The sequence below is a fragment of the Hydra viridissima genome, unplaced genomic scaffold (genome assembly GCF_058129835.1).
Source record: "Hydra viridissima isolate aposymbiotic clone 2 unplaced genomic scaffold, HvirCarnegie_v1 scaffold_1, whole genome shotgun sequence".
NCBI lineage: Eukaryota > Metazoa > Cnidaria > Hydrozoa > Anthoathecata > Hydridae > Hydra > Hydra viridissima.
This window is the reverse complement of record NW_028324300.1, coordinates 34,258,129-34,275,139: the sequence shown is the minus strand read 5'-3', so window position 1 is coordinate 34,275,139 and position 17,011 is coordinate 34,258,129. Positions and strand designations below refer to the sequence as shown.

Below are 17,011 nucleotides of genomic sequence, written 5' to 3'. Positions count from 1 at the left end.
GAGATTTGGTAAAAATTATTCCTTTGGTTCCAAAGTTTGAGCTTAAGGCTAAACCATGCTCCCATAATGTACATTTTTCATTCTTAGCTCCTTAGCAATATTTTTCAATCTTATTTCAAGTATGACTTGCATATGTGCAATAAAAAGTTTAAATTACTTGAAATTTCAAATTAGCTTCTAGAAATGAGGCTTGGTGTTCGTGTGTACATTACACAAAGCAAAAGGTTTTTTTTGTTTTCTTTTTAAAGGAAAACCTCATAGCCACAAATTTCAATATTGCTTTGATAAGATAATTTAGTTGGGTGGTCTTTTTATTATGCAAGCTTATTGTTAATAAAATAAGCTTTAAGGTTTTGAAAAATTATTTGTGTTTTTTTTATTCACGTTCTTGGTAAGAGTTTTGAGCTGTTTTTATATAAGAGTACAACAGTCTTTTCGGCTCATATAATAAATTGAGCAACTAATTTTACTGAAAAAATTGATGTCATTTTAGAGAAAACAGTTTTCCTAAACGTGTCGCCCAAACATGCTTCTTTTAAAGTACATTAGGGTACAAAAGTCTTTGCTACTGGTACAATCAAATTTAAGAATTAATCAAAATAAACAAATTGTTTTGATGAACAAAAGAGCTTAAAGCTTGATTCATTGGTCCTAAAGACCTTTCTTCGAGTTTTCGTTGCGTACTCGCGGAGCTTCGTGGTTCAGGCAATTCTTTTTTTCTTACTTTAAGATCTTGGCAAAACTTTTCTTATTACCTGTCAAATTTAAAATTAAAAGTTGCTCTCAAGATTAAAGATTTATTTGAAGCTGTTATTCAGTAAGAATAACGCAAAATGTTAAAATTCAAAAATCAGTTTCCGGAATTTTTGGAAGATCAGGTTCCGGGAGTTTTTTTTTCAAGGTTTCTTTTTTTTCAGATTCCAAGTGCCGATGGTGTTGAAGACTTGGCTTTGTAATTTCTCTGAAAGAAAGATTATTTGTTTTAAGGGCTATTGTAGTCTGTATGTCTTCTTTGTAAGTTTACGAGTTCTCATTGTGTGCTACCTCACAAATAATATTTTTACACATTTAGAGAATTTGACGTTAAACTGACGTTATTATGGGACGCATAAATTACTAGTGTTAACTTTTAAGGCTTAATTTAGTTCAAGTTAACTAGGACTGCTTGAAGTTGGTTATTCCATGAAAAAGACTGTTTGTATAACTTTTATTTTTATTTATATAACTTTTGTTAGAATGAACTTTTTAAATGCAAATGCAACGTAAATAGAAAAAATAATAATGTTAGCATTTACTTTATCTAGCTTCATTGAGAACCTAAAGGAACCATGCTTTCTCGCCACACTGGTGGAAGAAAACAGACCAATAAGTAACAACTGTTTAAATTGAAATTGTCTGCGTTAGTTAAAAACGTTGAGCTTGTTGAATACATATGTATCCATGTATATAGCATAATGGTACCTCGAGAAAGCATACATGTTGTAATAGAAATATGCTATTGCAAAGTTATACTTAAGGGCACATTAAAAAGAAAAGTTGCCTAATTTTAACTAGTTATCTACATTTATTCAAAATACAATCAGAACAAGAAGAACAAGTTCTCAAATAAAAAAATCATTCCAAAAATATATTCCGTCATTCTAAAGTTAGTTTATCCCTTTTTAGAAAAAGATTATAAAGAATATTATATCTTTAGTTTTTACCTCCCACGACGGGAATCGCATAGGAGTGTGGTACCTATTCAGTTTTTTAACATTAGAAATCAATAGAAAACTATGTGTATTTTGATTTTCTTTTTTTATCTCAGTTCCACAACTTTTTAAAAAATCTTCATTTTATCATTTAAATTCGTTTATTCTTATAAATCGTTAAACGAATTATTGTAATGGGTAGAGCTGTTCTAATGCCACTAAGGAAGTTTTAGAACGGTCTCTTTTACCGCTTCTTGTCTCGATGAATTTCTTTTTGCTGTGTCCCGCTAATCAACCTGTACATAGTTTCGTTGTTGCCGTCCAAAACCATGAGAAATCGCATCAAAATCTAAGTCATGAGAAATCTCATTGTTCACTCCAGATTAACACTGTATTACTACTTTTAGCACTCTACCTAAAATGTAAAAAAGTTTGGTTAAGTTATATATACATATATATATATATATATATATATATATATATATATATATATATATATATATATATATATATATATATATATATATATAATGTTTATATGAACGCATGTTTACATAGTAGTTATAGCAATCTAGCTAAAACTAACGAAACCTTAATATACAACTACAACTCGAAGATTATTTTTGAAATTCATTTTGTAAATTTCTATATTTTCCTTTCTTAGAGTTAAACTTGAAATGTTTGGTAAACATAAGAGTAAAAAAGATAACGATAACGAGTATATAATGTACAATAACGAATCCCAAAGATTGGTTGTTGATATAGATGAAGAAAATGATATTTTGCTTAGTGAAAAACCTTTAAAGCAAAGAGATATTACTCTCTGGTTTACTGATGCAGTTGTCCTTGTAATTGAACATCTCCAATATTATGCCATCCTTTTATCACTTTCAGATCAATGGGGATGGCCACTGGATTGGGTAAATACGACCTCTTTTACATTTCTCTTTAATGTAGACATATGGGAGTTTCGCAAGATTTCTGCAGGAGCCTTTAATCATTCAGCTTCCTCATATGTTGACTCAAGTACATTAAATTTTAATTATATATTGTATATTGGTGTTTGGATTTTAGTTTTATTACTTATTACTGCAAGCTTTGCCTTGGTTTATATTAAATGGATGCACAGAAGACCACTTTATTTATTGCTTTATATTGCAAGATGGAAGCGTTTAATGTTTATTACAATACAATTCTTGAGTATTCCATTTGGACTTGTTGGTGCACGAATTTTTCATTGTCGTTTACTGGGAAATTCCTTTGTTTTGGATGTACATAATGAAACACAGTGTCTGAGTGGCTCTCATTTATTCCTTGCTGCTCTTGTCTCAATAATATTTGTGCTATGGTTTTTTTATTATCCATTTTTGCTAAGGAAGTGGATTATGGAGCAAGTGTTTTCAGATGATAGATCACGCCATGAAGGTTATTTGCAGTTAAAAGAAGCTGAATATGAGCAAGGGCTGAATAAGTTATGGGACCTTAATCAATATCATTTATTTTCATCTTTTCAAAGACCATGGGTTCTATATAATCCATTGAAATTTGTTTTTAAATTCCTACTTATTGTTGCTTTTGCATTTTCTGCTAAAGCTGAGTTCTGGTCATCTGCTGCAGTTACATTGCTGTTTTTCATATCAATGTTTACAGTAATTATTCAGCCACCATTTAGAGTGAGATGTTTCAGTGCAATGTTAGCAATGTGTCATCTTATTTTGTTATGTAATTCTCTCGTAGGAAACTTTATGGTAAGACCTCCATGGATAAATCCTGAAAATTTTCAAATAGTGTCATTTTTGCGTTATCCAACTATTCTTCAAATACTTGAGGCTTTTAATATCACATGGGTTGTTGCATTATTTTTATGGGTATTATATTTATTTATCCTGAATAACTCAATTCTAACAAGTGGTAAGATATGGCCACGTCTCTCTTACAGTTCAACAAAAGTAATTGGAAATAACACAAAGAAATATTTGATGGCTGCTTTAAAAGCCAGACAAGCTCTTGAAAAATCAACAAGTGCTATACCTTTATTTGCACCAATTCATGAGTTAACACATGAAATAAAAGTAATTAATGCTTATTGCCGAGAGGCAGAGATACTATCAGATCCTGCTCATGACACATTGTTGGATTTATTAGATGAGCTTATTGAAGCTCACAATGAATTGGGAAAGATCTCTGTGTTTGGAATGTCAGCAAAAAACTCAATCCGAGAAACTTCAGAAGAATTCATTAAACTCATGCCAAGTTTCCATAAACGACTTAAACAGAGAGAATATGACTTTATACTTATTTCACCAGTAAAAAGGAGAATTTTACTCAAAATGTATATTTTAGGTATGAATTGTTTATTTTATTTTTGACCTTTATTTTAAGCAACATACAAATAATACTTATTGTTCAGTTAATAAAAAAAACAGGCAAAAAATAATATCTCACCATCTTTCAAAATGATTTCATAATTAATCAAGGAATATTACATGGTTTAATTGAAAAAATGACTTGAGACTTTCTCATATACCTAAAAATCTGAAAGATTTTAACAGACCAACCTGCTTAAGAATAGTCGATTCTATTGCTTAATATTTAACACAAAAATCTGTTGTTTTAAAGTTAAAAGTTTCAAATATTTTTTTTTACAAGCTAAAGTTTATTCAAGAATAAGCAACTGTCTTTTAAAAAAAGATATTCAAGGAACTTATTTATAAAATAAAAAAGCTATGAAAAATGTTACACATTTTCATAGGCTAATAAATAATTCTTTAGTTGTTTTCTAAAGTGGTTCTGAGTGAAAATGAAAACTTTTTTTTTTTAGTTGTGTCTTCATTGCCTAATTGTAAAATGCTAATTTTTTAAATTTATTGATCTAAAGTTTGCAGAATATATTTCTCAAATTGCATTCCTACTATTTGTAAGATATTTTTGACTCTTACTATTTTTTTATTTGTTGTTAGGTGTCTTCATGAGAAGAATACATTACAAAACAAAAACTAAACCAAAGTTGGATGTATCTCTTGACGATTTTGACAGCCATTCTTTGAGTATTGGTACAGGCATTGGTTTCAGTTCTGCTAGTCCAGAAACATCAATTCAGTGGGCTTCAGGGTTGCTAAGGTCTGGTAGTGTTGAAGATATGATAACTTCTAGTAATGTTGACAGTGGTATCAAACAAAATCGAGTAGTTTTTATTGATGACTTTGATAATGAGGTAATTAACTTGAAATTTTAGAGTTTCTGTATAAAAAAAAAGTTTTGTTTTTTATTAAAAAAAAAAATCTAGTGATGCTTGGCCTGATTCTTGGTTCTATCAAGCTGAAAATGTAAAATCAATTTACATTTTCTTGATAATTTGAATTTTTCCCTTTCATTTGTTTTCTCATCTCCTTTTCTTAAAAACTCAACTTTAGTTCTTTTGTTATTTTTTTTTAAGTTAAAATGAGTTTTTTGTTTTATGCAGTTTCAGGATCGCCCAGTGTCTGCCCCATTCAATATAAATGCTCTGAATGTTGATTCACGACCAAGTACAGCTCCATTTTCAAAAGAAGTTCTCAGGCTGTGAAAGTAGGTATCTTGAACCTAAACTTCATATAGACAACTTTTAATATTTTTTATTTAAAAGATAAATATTCTATACATTTTCCTGCTTGATTTATATTTATACTAAGGCTTTTTTTTCCAGCGTATTGATTTCTAATGTCAAAATTTTTTAAAAATATTGTCTTCGAGATTTTAAGCATTATTTCAACTGTTATTGAACTTAATTATATTCAATCTTATAAATGTTTTACATTATATAAATAGTTTAAAAATATTTTGAAATATTTCTAACATTTTTTATAATATTTATAAATTAAACCAAAAACGTCGTGTGATAAATATGATTGCACATTAATTTGTAAATAATTTTAACAATTGTATAAATAATAGTGTTTTTTTTTTGTATATATGTAATATATGTAATATATATAATTAATGTAATAATTTTCGAAAGTTAAAATTTTGTTGCTCCCACTTCCATCAACAAAAAAACGATCTTTGCAAAACTTCAGCTCAATCGGGCAGCTTTAGAAGACCCTCCAAACCTTGAAGTTGAAACAGTATACGCAATAATTCTGTTAAATATGACCGTTCTTTCTTTCTTCTGAAATCTATTTATAAGACTTTAATGATTATTCAGTTTACGAAATGTTTTTTTCACATTCTTCTAAAAAATTGTGCTTAGTTGATATACTGTAATACTTTGGTCCCTGGAGATTTCTTTTTATTCTTTTAAAGAGTTCTCGTTCTCTATCAAGGGCGACCACGCCACTGTCATGTTGGTCACTGCATAGGTGACACAATTTTTAAACAATAATGGGTGCCATAAGCTTGACAAATTGTTATCAATTGCTTTGGTAATCTGTTACTCTGTGTGTCTTCCAATAAAATTCTTACAGCCAACCAGAAATTTTTTTAACTAAAATTTTTTAAACTAAAATTTTTTCAGTGACCCTCGCCAGTAGATCAGTTTTCAGCCTAATGTATGGTGCTACAGATTAGCAAATAGTAGGACATCGGTCCTCAAGTATATATCGTGGTAGTCACCATACGCTTTACACCCTAATGCGTTCCAGACATCATGTCCATGTTGATAATCTCTATCTGTGATGTGATGTGATCTCGAGTCAGCTGCCTCGTATGGATACACACCCTTGCGGCGCAACAATTGCAACTCAGCATCTGTGAGTCATCTGGTTATTTTTAAATCATCCGACCATCGAATTGCCGCCAGCCGGTCAACAGAGAAGTGCAGAAGTTACAAACTATCGATGAACTGGAGCTGTCTAACGCCAAAGTTTATGTATTTTTCCATGTTATTAGGTTTGCAGCCTATTTTGCAGCTCACTTACCGCTTCTGATTTTACTTGTGCTGACATGATCAGATGCCTATCACAGCCTCGAAGGTTGTGAAAGACAACTGGCACTTTAGTTTTTTAAGGATAGATGCGTACCGTAAGATTGCGCTCATCGCGCGCACCTCGATATTTTTCAGTGATGTAGCAGTAGTCGCGGATTTTTTTTCATTCCCGCAAAGAACCTGTTAAGACAAAAATTACATATATGACAGTGCGTTTCATTATTAAACGTTTCTCGTTAAGCTCAAGTCATCATAATTACTTTTTTTTATAAGACCCTGGGGATCTCAGTATATCTGGCTTGCATGGCTTTCAAGGATTGCTCAACAGCATTTTCACTACGGTACAATTCTGGTGACCACTACATCTCTTCAGACTACTACATATCGGTAGTACATGGAGCCTGCTAGAGATCTGGCGAGTGGAGTTTGAAGTAATTTTGTTAACTGGTTGCTTTAACGCTTCAAAATCAGCATTATGATGAATGGAATACGCATTTGTTTGTGATGATTAACAAACATCGAGACTTTTTCGCTCTCTTTTCGCATTTTTGTGTGTTATGCTTTCTCGCTTATACCTTGACAGATCTCCATATGAGATTTGAATTATCTCTCACTCGAGAATGCATGCAGTCATCGGCCACAAAATGCTTTCTATCTCTATGCTGACTGATTTTACATAGTATTTGTGACAGATCTTAGATCTATACATAATGGTTCTTAATGGAGTCATTTTTTATAAGGAGTAGCAGATTTATTGCACGTATGCTGCTCTATAGTCTTTTACAATGTCTGTTTCACCGATTAATTTGATTGATGAACAAATTCTGGAAGTTCGTTGTGCTCTAGGGGAACCGCTAACAATTATTAGAGACCAGATTTTTTTACAGCCTCAGCTGTGTTTTTTCTGACAACAAACAGATCAAATTCTCGGATTACTTGTTCTCGTATATGGTTATTTTACTATGCATTGAAAATGTTCTGTTGTAGCAGCCTTTTTGCTGTTTGCTGTCCCCGTACCTGTGCCCGCAGAGTTAGTATAGGTTTGAGCCTAGGTACAGGGATAGGTTGCGTCCGCACTTCGTCTTGACGGGCTTGAACTTGCGCTTGTGCAGGTGCTGCTCTTAACAAAGCAACCTTTTTTTTAATCACTCCTTCTCAAAGTAGCTTCTTGATATAAGATATTGCTTGAACTGAAAAAAATATATCACTATGTTGTAGCTCAGATCATACCAATTAACTGTAATTACTTCAAATTAAAAAGAAGCTTGCATATCGATTATAGAAAGATGTCTCAATACTCGTCTCGGTGGTCTTTGCCATATATATCAAAAGTAAAAGTTGCAAACACCATGTCGTTTCAATTATGGTTTAGCACATCATCCATTAGCGATTTCTGTTCAAACAAAGCCACATGCGGATTGAGCCAAAATGATAAATTTGTTAGGATGGGTGCTCGCGCTAGTGCAAATGAAGCGGAAGCTTCAACATAGAAATTAAACATTATCAATCATGGCTGAAGCGTTTGAAATGTATACGCTGAAACATTCCACTAAAGCACATTAGCATAAAACGTTTTTTTTTTGTATTCCATCAATTGTTGAGCAAATTTTCCGATACATCTAACAGTTCTTGCATCACAGGTAGTAATGAAGGATATGAGCAGATATTCGCATAGAGAAAACGACAAATTTGCAATACGTATAGGTGTATCAAAACCTGACTAAAAACCTTAAAATCTATTGTGTCAATTGCTGAAATAACATCACCAAAGGCCTTCTGCATTCGCACAAACCCATCAAGACAAAGTGTTCGTTCCCAAGTGCTAGACGCTGTTAAAGATACACACTTAAAAGGAACCTATATAGTAATGAATCAGCAGATATATCTCATCAGAGATTATGTATTTTTATCCTCAGCATTGAGTTATGGGTTAGCTGGTAGCATGCTGTAGATCACAAAAAATAAATAAATAAATTGATAACGCTAGCGATATTTTTTGTATATTATTAAGTCGAAGTACCATTACCAACAATGGTACCGCCTCTGAAAAAACTCCTCTATAGTCAGCTTACACCGTCTATCTTCAGTGGGTAATTTGGTAAAGGCTCCTCTGGTTTGTGCTTAAAACTTTATATATTCCGTAGAGTTGGATAGTAATGCTCGATACCACTAATCTATTATCCATCACTTTATGTTGGTGTTATATTTGTTTGATTTGGATAAACGACATAAAACCTATCGTCTAATATCAGAGCACTATTCAATTGTAAATCAATCACAAAGTTTATCAGTGACAATAGTGATGCCCCCCCCCCCCCCCTTCTATCAACGTTAAGAACTCGCACTTCTTACATGTTGCCTTCGCTTTTACTTGTACATTTATACGATGGTAATAATGAATGCTCTACTGGCCACTAGTAATATCCACAGGTTCTCAGCGACCCAGTCGACAACATTTGCGGTCACACTGAAGATCCAAGAAATGATTGAGCCGAGGATTTCTGGTAAGAGCTGAAGCAGCTTTATCTGCGAGTCGATGTAGCGCGTTTTTTAGGTTATCAAGAATACTTGGAAGCTTTATGGACCTGAGGGAGTTAGTAGGACTGACGAAACTAATGGAGTCAGCGAATCTGCTGTGCAAACACAGCGTAAACCACTCTTTGAGAAAAATTGCAGATAAATTTTTTCAAATACTCACTGATGATGAATTTTATCAAACCACAAAGTCGGTTTATTGATCCCAAATGTCAATTGGAAGATCCAATATGCTTTTATTGATAGAATTTCTTTCAGCTCGTATCTATTCGCGATATCTTTCCTGAATTTTGATTAGCTCATCCACATTTTCAATTGCTGCTTTACTCTGATTTAGGGTCTCAATCTTTATATCTATGATAGTTTCTTTTATTTTTTTACCTCATTTTACCGGCATCTTTTCTCCTGGATTATTCTGCTCTATTTTTATGGATTTGAAAGGTTCACTTTCTTCATTATCTCCATCAGTAAATGTATTGATGTTGTTAAGAACACCCATGATTTCTTCTTCTCGAATTTTTTTTAGAATTAGAGTTGCATCCCGTCTTTGCCTGGCGAACAATTTCGACGTCCGAACATCGCAGCTTATCTCCATTTTTTGGAATGTGGATGCAGAGTAGATGCCAAGCTAGATAGATTCCACCCCCTATTCTTACTAACGCTCCTTGCATCATCAACAAAATGTTGGTCACTAGTCTCATCAACTCTGAATTTTATGTTGTTTTTCCTCACTTTAAACGGCTCTGAAGCATTGTGAAAAAAGGGCCTTTAGCAGTATATAAAAGTGATTAATAGCGATCTGCACACGCGTACGAAGCGGTGCATCAACTGGAATGAAGCCTCTAGTTCGGTAAAATTAGAACCTCGTAGGCCGAAAATCAATCTCCTCGTCCGTATAATGCCAGGAATCCGGGAGTTTATCAAGTCAAATAAACTCATCATCATTGAAACCACACTCCTGCATCTTATACCTCACCGATAGATCTTATTAGAGCATAAACTTTCAACTCTAATACATAATAGCAAAATAGATTCAAGTTCATATCCCTCAACACATAGTGCTAGAACACCTCATGATCAATCGTGACTCGACATAGCTTCAAGGGGAGATGTAGGTGATTAACGTCTCTCAGAACCGAAGCAGCATTGCTACGTGGATCGGCATTTTTGTAAATCTAAGTAGTTAGAAGCAAATCTCAAATCAAATTTTGACTTTTTACTCAGGGAGGAGGGGGAGAGAGGGGGTATGAGTTATTATTTGAATTTTTACGATTTACATAATGACAGTATCAGGTGTAACCGAGGATCATTTTAAAAAATGAAATAATTTCCAGTTTAAACATCTGTTTATTTGGGATTATGAGGAGATTGTAAAAACCTTTTACTCTTTAATGTCATAAAATAAAGACAAAGGGTGAATTCAATTTATTTATTAATTGTGAAGCTTTTATAACCGTAAACCAAAACTTAATTTAAATATGTTAATAGAATAAAGACCTACTCTAACAAATTTGTAAATAAATAGAATAAAATCTTTCTCAGTAAAAAAATATCTTGGACATTTTTTTGTTAAGGTAAAGAAATATACGAGATAAAAATTTTGACAATATTTATAACAATTTATATCTTTTGTTGCTATTTGGCATAACGTACCTAACGTACTTGCAATGTATAAATATAAAAATACCAAGAAAATTGTCGAAATTGATTTTATGAGTATAAATTATTAGTTAATTGAAGTAAACTAGAGACGATAATGCTCTGGTTTCTTATTATTATGGAGTCCCGTATAAAATCTTGTTAGCTCGACCTCTCAATTTGAACGAACAGTTGTTTAACTCCAAGCTGAAAACAAAAATACTCAAAACTAATATTAAACAAAAAAATGTTTAAATCAATATTATTAACGAGTTACAATAATAGACATAAAAATATATTAGTCATTAAAAATAATTCAAGGAGGCTTTTCAGAAATCCATGTCACTTTTTCATGAAAGACCAATTGGCATTTACACCCACCCACACCCAACCACACATAGATGATCATACATTGCATATATATGTATGATGCTGTAATTATAGCGTTACTTGTGAATAATTGTGTGCTTAAAAAATGTTATTATAGCGTTACTTGTAAATAATTGTATGTGTAAAAAGATGTGTAAATGCCAAGGGAATTAATTTGTAGATAAATTGTGTTGAATTTTACATAGATACATCGGCATTTACGCATAACTAAACGGTCTTTTTTTAAGAGAAAATGAAATAACACTTAAGCACTTACTTGATTAAAAATGCCGTGAGTTTGGCTCAAAACATAAGCTGAGTCAGCCTGAGGCGATATCAGCACCCTCATGGAACCAACGTTATTTTTACTATGAAAAAAAAAGTTTGAGATTATTAACTGATCGGAAAAATTTGAGATCGTTTGAAGCGTTCATAAGTCCGAAAAATGAAACAAGAAAATAAAAAAATGTAGAAACCTTTCTTTGAACGTTGTAGCAAAATTTCATTTGATTCCAGAGAAAACAGTATTAACTTAATGACTGGCTTAGAAAGATTAACTCTTTAATATTTAAATCATACCTGCATAACGTCCAGAAATGAGGATCTTGGACACTGTACACTCCATCTATTTGACTCACCTCAATAAAGAAATTTTTATTAAAAAATTTAAAATATCTGTTAATGAGCCATCCTTCAGATAAGTAGGTTTGCAAGAAGAAAGGCAGTATTTTAAATTATTTATCATAAATTTCTATTTTTGTGCTAATCACGAGTAAAATTTAAAAAAAGAATTTTTTCCGTAAACTAATAATAAAACAAAGTAGAGTGTACAAATTCAATTACAAAACAAAATTAACATTCATACTCGTTGATAAGCTAAAGGAAGTTCGTATTCTATATCTTTAGGTGTACGTTGCATCAAAATTGACATAGAGTCCATCAAAAGAGGCCAAATACTAAAATAAAATGTTTAAAACATTCGTTCATGCAGTCAAATGTAAATCTTAGATTATTTAAATCTACTATTATTGTCATAAAATGTTGCATGTAAAAAAGTACACATCAATAGTAAATGTACAGTGTGCATATATAAAGATGTAGTATATTTAAATCTATAGTAAATCAAATAAAAAAATTAACAAAAAGGAAATTAAAATTAGGTAATTATCAGAAGCCCTCACCATAAGTCATCTCTTTTTGATTAGTAAAACAGTAGACAATTTATGCATTTAAAATCGAATTAGTAAGTTGGCCTTCCTTTTGCTCAAGCACTGCCTACAATTTTTTGAGCACTACCAACAATGTTTTGAGCAAAACCGAGAGTCTTTTACATCACCAAGTTTTTCCTTGTATCTGAAGTAATCTCCACTCATGCCAATGATAATACAACTTTTAAAGGTTCCTTGTTTGAGGTTTTGTGCTTTCTAACTTTTTGTTCAAGCTCTTCCCACAAATGATCAATTTGGTTTAGGTCTGTTGACTATGGTGGTGAATGGAGCTGTTTGATTTTACAGGACTTTTAGAACTTTTACAGGACAATTAATACTAGTTCTTAATTCATTACAACTATAAGTATGACTTACAACTTACAGGACTTTTTATGTATGTTTTGAACTACTGTCCTATTAGAAGTCAATAAAGAAGTCATGGCATAATCTGCTGACAGATATTTATAAATTACCTAGCTAAATCTGTAGGTATAGGCAATGGTCTAGTATACCTTCAATGAAAACCAATCTGCTCAGCTATTGTGATTGATCCCAAATAAATAACAGAGGAATATTTTAAAAACATCTTGATCACATAAGCATGTGGATGATCACTATTTGGTTTAACTCATTTCTAGTAGCTCATTATTAGTCTGAATAGTGAGGCAGCATTTTTCAAAAATTTACCTTTCACAGCTGTATTATCAAATTTCTTATATCAATAAAGTTTCCTTTTGTGGACCCATTAATTTGAGTTTTGAACAATTTTAACATTTCAGGCGTTCAACAAGTTATTGTGCTTTATTTTTTTACCTCATGATATATTGTTTTTCAGTATTTTACCATGCACTAATATCTTAAATTTCATAATACTGACTTCACGTATGTATGTATGTATGTATGTATGTATGTATGTATGTATGTATGTATGTATGTATGTATGTATGTATGTATGTATGTATGTATGTATGTATGTATGTATGTATGTATACATGCATGCATGTAAATAATCAACAAAATACCTCAAAGAAATCAAAACTGAAATGAACATTGAGCACAATGGATCAGCAAGCATCCAGCCTACATAAAAGATTAAACAACACAGTTTTTTTTTAATTATTTTTTCAAACTCATCAATTATGGAAAACTCAACAGAAAGTTTTAGATGAAATGTTATTTTAATCAGCATATTGTAATTTACCAAGCAAAAAAATATTACAATGAAACTAAGCATTTGTTTGAAGTTTTTACTTAGGAAACAAAGAGGTTAAATCCAATATTAGTAACTTGTTATTTGTCATGTTAGAAATTTGAGTGTTAATGACACTTTATTAGAGTTAAGGTTAATTTATCAAAAGTACTGTATTGGTAAAATATCAAAAAATTTAAGAAATTTATTTTTAGACTTGTTTGACTACCATTAATTACAAGATGTAGCTTACACAAAATTGTTTTTCCAAAAAAAAAAAAATTCAACAAACTTACCAAAATATTCTATCAAAAGTGATGATATAATAACACCAACACTTCCGAGTGTATCCGCCAAAATATGAAGAAACACACCTTATAAAAGGAACAAAAATAACTCTACCTACAAAGTTATTGTAAAAGGACGCATCTAAAAAAACTCACCACAACTTAAGCAATTTATTTACCAGACTTTTGACTGCAAATTTTGCTTTTACCAACAGTTATTTAAATAAACGCTTAAATTCTATTTTTTATACAGATCCAAGAAATATAATTTTTTAATTAATAAAAAAAACTCTTTAACAAAGATACCTTGCATTATTTGATCACTTGATCTGTGTATTTTGTCTGAGGTATCATAAATAGAATGAGCATGCCCATGATTATTTCCACCATGAGAATGATTATGATCACTGTGACTATGTCCATGTCCATCAACAGGCTTCTTCTTTTTCATATGAAAATCATTGTGGAAATCATCATCATTAAATTCTCCTTTTAATAAACCTTTGACCTGAGTAGCATGAGAATGCCCATGATTAGCACCAGCATGGGAATGTCCATGAGAAGCACCCGCATGTGAATGACCATGGTCTTAAGAAATATTTATTTACACACAATATATTTCTAGAATGATTGCAACCATATAAAATCTTAATTGATTATTACATTTATGCAACACTTAGATTTCACATTATGTTGTGATGTTAAGCACTGCATTACAGAAGTTAAACAAAATATTACAGAAATTAAAGGACTTTAGATTTTCTGCAACTAAGTAATACTTTCAAAAAAATAGTACTCTTATCACAAATGTAAGTAATTAAAAAAGCAACACTCTAAATTTTAAGAAGTTTAATGCTTGCAAATGTCATTTTTTTAATTTGCTTATTTAATCTTTGCTCAAAGAGTGTGTTGTACTTACCACCATCACCATGTCCATGGCCAAATACGAATATACCAATTAGGTTGACAATGAAACCAAGGACAGAAATCAGAAATAATCGCTCATGCTCAACATGAGGCGGGTGAAATGCACGCTAAAAAAAAACAATTTTCAAATTACAATTTAAATAATTTTCCTTTCTTAATTTGTACTTTTTACATCACTAAAAAGTCAAATAAAATTACAATATAAAGTTTTTGCTTATTGCATTAATAAACTTTTTAAAATTTATATTCTTTTTTATATTTTTTTAATATTCTTTAGGTTTGAATTTACAACAAACTAATCTAATTTTTTACCTCGACAGCTTCAGAAAATATGAAAAAAGCAACAAAGATCAAGAAAAGAGCATTCATGAAGCCGGCCATAATCTCTGCTCGCACATACCTAAAAAAAAAAAGAAAACTTTGAAAAATTCATTTTTTATTTCTGTTGAACAAAACTTTATGTGTAGGAAGAATCTTATAAACGAAACACTCACCCATAAGAGTATCGCTCATTCTTACCCCATCTTGAAATTACAGTTGCTATAAGACCAGTCAATAAAGCTGTACAATCAAAAAACATGTGAAAAGAATCTGATATCAATCCCAAACTAAATGAAACAAAATTCTTAATAACAAAATTTTGATTTTATCAACAAAATTAAAATAAATTAGCATTTGTTAGCTAATTAAAATAAATTAGCATTTGTTAGTTAATTAAAATAAATTAGCATTTAAGTTAATGTCAGAAAAATCTTTTCTAAACTGTTTTAAAATCCAATTTTTTTGTGTTAGCTTGTTTTTGGGGTCTTCTGGACTCAGGATGCAACATGCAACCTGCCTTCTTGCAAGTTTTTACTGCATTTCTGATGCAACCCTTAAAAATTGATAATTTTCTTGGCTTTTTTCTATTGCTGAGACTAAAGATACCTTTCATACCTATCTTAAGGTGAATAGATTGGTTGAGTAAATGAATGCAAAGGGTGGGTATAAAAGTGAAATATCACTTAAAGTATTGTATGTAAATTATGTCAGAGGTGCAATTCTTTTATTTGCATGCATGACAATAACCCAAAACAAAAAGTGTTTAAGTGAAAATTTATTTAAATAGTATGCAGGAAAATAATAAAGTGCAAATAATAATACGATCACCACAAAGCCTGAGCTGTTGCAAGTTGAACTAAAGAGAAGTGTTAAAAAAAAAAGCCCACTTCCACAATACAATTTTGAAAAAATCCAATTGACTGATATGCTTAAAAAAGTTCTCAAGAGTGGCTACCTAGAACTGTGCAAGTTGTGCTTTCATGCAAAAAGTCTCTTTAAAAATGTCTTAATGATAACACAACATAAGTTTTGATTTTTAACTTTACTTGATTACTATGCTTTTATAAGTTAAAAGGCTCTGAAACTTATAATTAAATGCGTATATAAACGAGATTTTTTTGCATTACCTATTAGTCCAGATTCCATAAATTAGTTCCAAGAATGCAAACACAAGATTAAGTATAAGAAAGCAAAATATATTTCTTGAAGCTTTATCATCAAAAACCGACCTAAAAGAAAAATAAAAGTTTAAACTCTTTTATTATTGTTATTTGAATTTAAAAACAAATTTGCTACTTTCTTCTCTCAAGCTACTGCTAACCTGTTATAAAACTTTAAAAAAACAAAACTTTTTTCATTCTAAAACCAGGTCTATAATACAATTATACAATAGGTCTGTAATAGATATGTAATAGTGCATGGATTATTATAAGCAGGATAAAAAATATAATAAAAGATATAGTACATACAAGTTATTCAAAAACTACCAAATCAAATGAATTATGAACATTTAAATGAATATTACTTTAATAAGTTAAACAAATATTTCCTCTAAATAGTTCATAAATAAAAACAGAGCGCTGTTTTAGTTTCAGATTTAAAAATAATTGTCATCTAAAGTTTCAAAATTGTACAAATTTTTCAAGATTTGTATAGGTCATGTAAAAAGATAAACTAAGAGAATAATTTTAAAACTATATTTTTGTAAAATTCCTCATAAACTACAATATCTAAATAACATATACAGCAATTAATTATAAACCTATAGAAGTTTGAAATTTTAGAAAATATATGTAGGCATACTTTATCCATCGAAAAATGCGAGACCTAAACTTAATTTTAGGCTTAAAGTCATCACTTTTGTCATACAAGGTTATAGGAAGCATAGCATCTGTAATTTTTTTTGTCAATCTGCAAAAAATTAAACAAACTTATATAGATAC

At 30.8% G+C, this 17,011-nt stretch overlaps 2 protein-coding genes across 3 annotated transcripts; one reads left to right on the top strand and one right to left on the bottom strand.

Moving 5' to 3' along the window:
• Window positions 1-1,995: 1,995 nt before the first annotated feature.
• On the top strand, window positions 1,996-10,736 carry LOC145192364 (uncharacterized). 2 transcript variants are annotated; one of them, XM_090095238.1, is made up of 5 exons: window positions 1,996-2,113; window positions 2,356-4,034; window positions 4,652-4,905; window positions 5,155-5,258; window positions 9,656-10,736. In XM_090095238.1, the coding sequence occupies exons 2-4, from the start codon at window positions 2,369-2,371 to the stop codon at window positions 5,254-5,256; spliced, it is 2,022 nt and encodes a 673-aa protein (XP_089951364.1). In that variant the 5' UTR covers window positions 1,996-2,113; window positions 2,356-2,368; the 3' UTR covers window positions 5,257-5,258; window positions 9,656-10,736. The 2 variants fall into 2 exon arrangements, with proteins under 2 accessions (XP_089951364.1, XP_089951358.1); XM_090095232.1 differs by lacking the exon at window positions 9,656-10,736 and having other exon boundaries at window positions 5,155-5,399.
• LOC145192440 (zinc transporter 7-like) lies at window positions 10,545-17,011 on the bottom strand. The gene is made up of 12 exons (XM_090095245.1): window positions 16,872-17,011; window positions 16,196-16,297; window positions 15,242-15,355; window positions 15,060-15,147; window positions 14,740-14,854; window positions 14,127-14,408; window positions 13,830-13,907; window positions 13,367-13,424; window positions 12,002-12,092; window positions 11,716-11,774; window positions 11,414-11,504; window positions 10,545-10,974 (listed from the first exon to the last, which is right to left on the bottom strand). The coding sequence occupies exons 1-12, from the start codon at window positions 16,952-16,954 to the stop codon at window positions 10,930-10,932; spliced, it is 1,206 nt and encodes a 401-aa protein (XP_089951371.1). The 5' UTR covers window positions 16,955-17,011; the 3' UTR covers window positions 10,545-10,929.